This window comes from Chrysochloris asiatica, unplaced genomic scaffold (genome assembly GCF_000296735.1).
Source record: "Chrysochloris asiatica unplaced genomic scaffold, ChrAsi1.0 scaffold00061, whole genome shotgun sequence".
Taxonomy (NCBI): Eukaryota; Metazoa; Chordata; class Mammalia; order Afrosoricida; family Chrysochloridae; genus Chrysochloris; species Chrysochloris asiatica.
In genome coordinates, this window is record NW_006408579.1 from 2,607,532 (window position 1) to 2,608,707 (window position 1,176).

Below are 1,176 nucleotides of genomic sequence, written 5' to 3' on the forward strand. Positions count from 1 at the left end.
TGTATGTATGTTTTTTGTTTTACTTTTGCTTTTTTAACTCAATCCTTTCAATATTAACAAACTCTGACTGCCTTGTCCAAACTGAGTTTGGGGATCTGCATAGCCCTGGTCAGGGTGACCATCTTAAGCCATCCCTATTCCAGAAGCCAGTCTATCTCGCTAGATAATACCTCTCCAGGCATTTCATCCCTCTCAGACTTCAACTATCATCACTCACCTCTCCCTCCATGTGGGAAGACAGTTATGGCAATTGATCACCATTCAATCTTCTTTATTTGACATTCATGAAGATTACATTCCGAAGCCTATTTATCTTAGGGAGGCTTTTCATTCTTTGCATTTTAATTTTGGAAAAGGATTATTTAAGACTCCATTTCATTTTGCTTTGCTTATTTTTGTGGTTGTTTGATGCTTGATATGTAATAATAAAGACACCATTTAATTCGGAGCTTGTTTGTTTCCAGCCCAAACTATCCTAAGAATAAATTGACAGCACTACTGAATTCGCATTGCAAATTTAAAAGTTTCAGACTTACATTGGAACTCATTTCCAAGGTTGGAGTTGGAAGCCGAGGTTGAGGTACTGGATTTCTTTGAAGAAAGCGCAGTGTTTTCTTTGGTTCAAGAACTTTATTCTTCTTAGCCAATAGTGCCTGAAACAGTATCAATTAATGTAATTATTTACTTTCATCTTTCCTTCCACTACCAGTTCTAAGTCTTAGATCTGAGTATCAATCGGCAGCTCGAAACTACCAGCTGTTCTGTGGGAGAAAGGTGAGGCTTTCTGCTCCCGTAAAGATTTACAGCCTTGGAAACCCTGTATAGGGTCGGTATGAGTCAGAACTGACTCCATGGCATATAACCACCACGACCACCATGGTTATGCTAGGTCAATCTGAGAAAGTCCCAACTAGGTTGCTTGTATTATCATTGTTGTTAAGTACCACTGAGTTGACCTATAGCAACCCTATATAGGGTTTCCAAGGAGTGGCTGGTGAGTTTGAACCACTGACCTTGTGGCTGAAACTGACTTTGCAGTCCAGCGCATTAACCCAGAGCACCCCACTAGGACTCTAGGGATGCTATATAGTTCTTGCTGTGGTACTGTAGGATAAGCACTTGGCCTCAAGGTCGGTTTGAACTGCAAGATTGGTGGTTCAAACTCCTCAGAAACCC

General features: G+C 40.7%; 1 protein-coding gene across 1 annotated transcript in view; it reads right to left on the reverse strand.

Annotated features, from left to right (window-relative positions):
* MAATS1 (MYCBP-associated, testis expressed 1) overlaps positions 1 to 1,176 on the reverse strand; it is an 86,205-nt gene that overhangs the window by 22,243 nt on the left and 62,786 nt on the right. Inside the window, 1 exon segment of the mRNA XM_006864200.1 lies at positions 533 to 653. Coding sequence (XP_006864262.1) covers positions 533 to 653 — 121 coding nt within the window.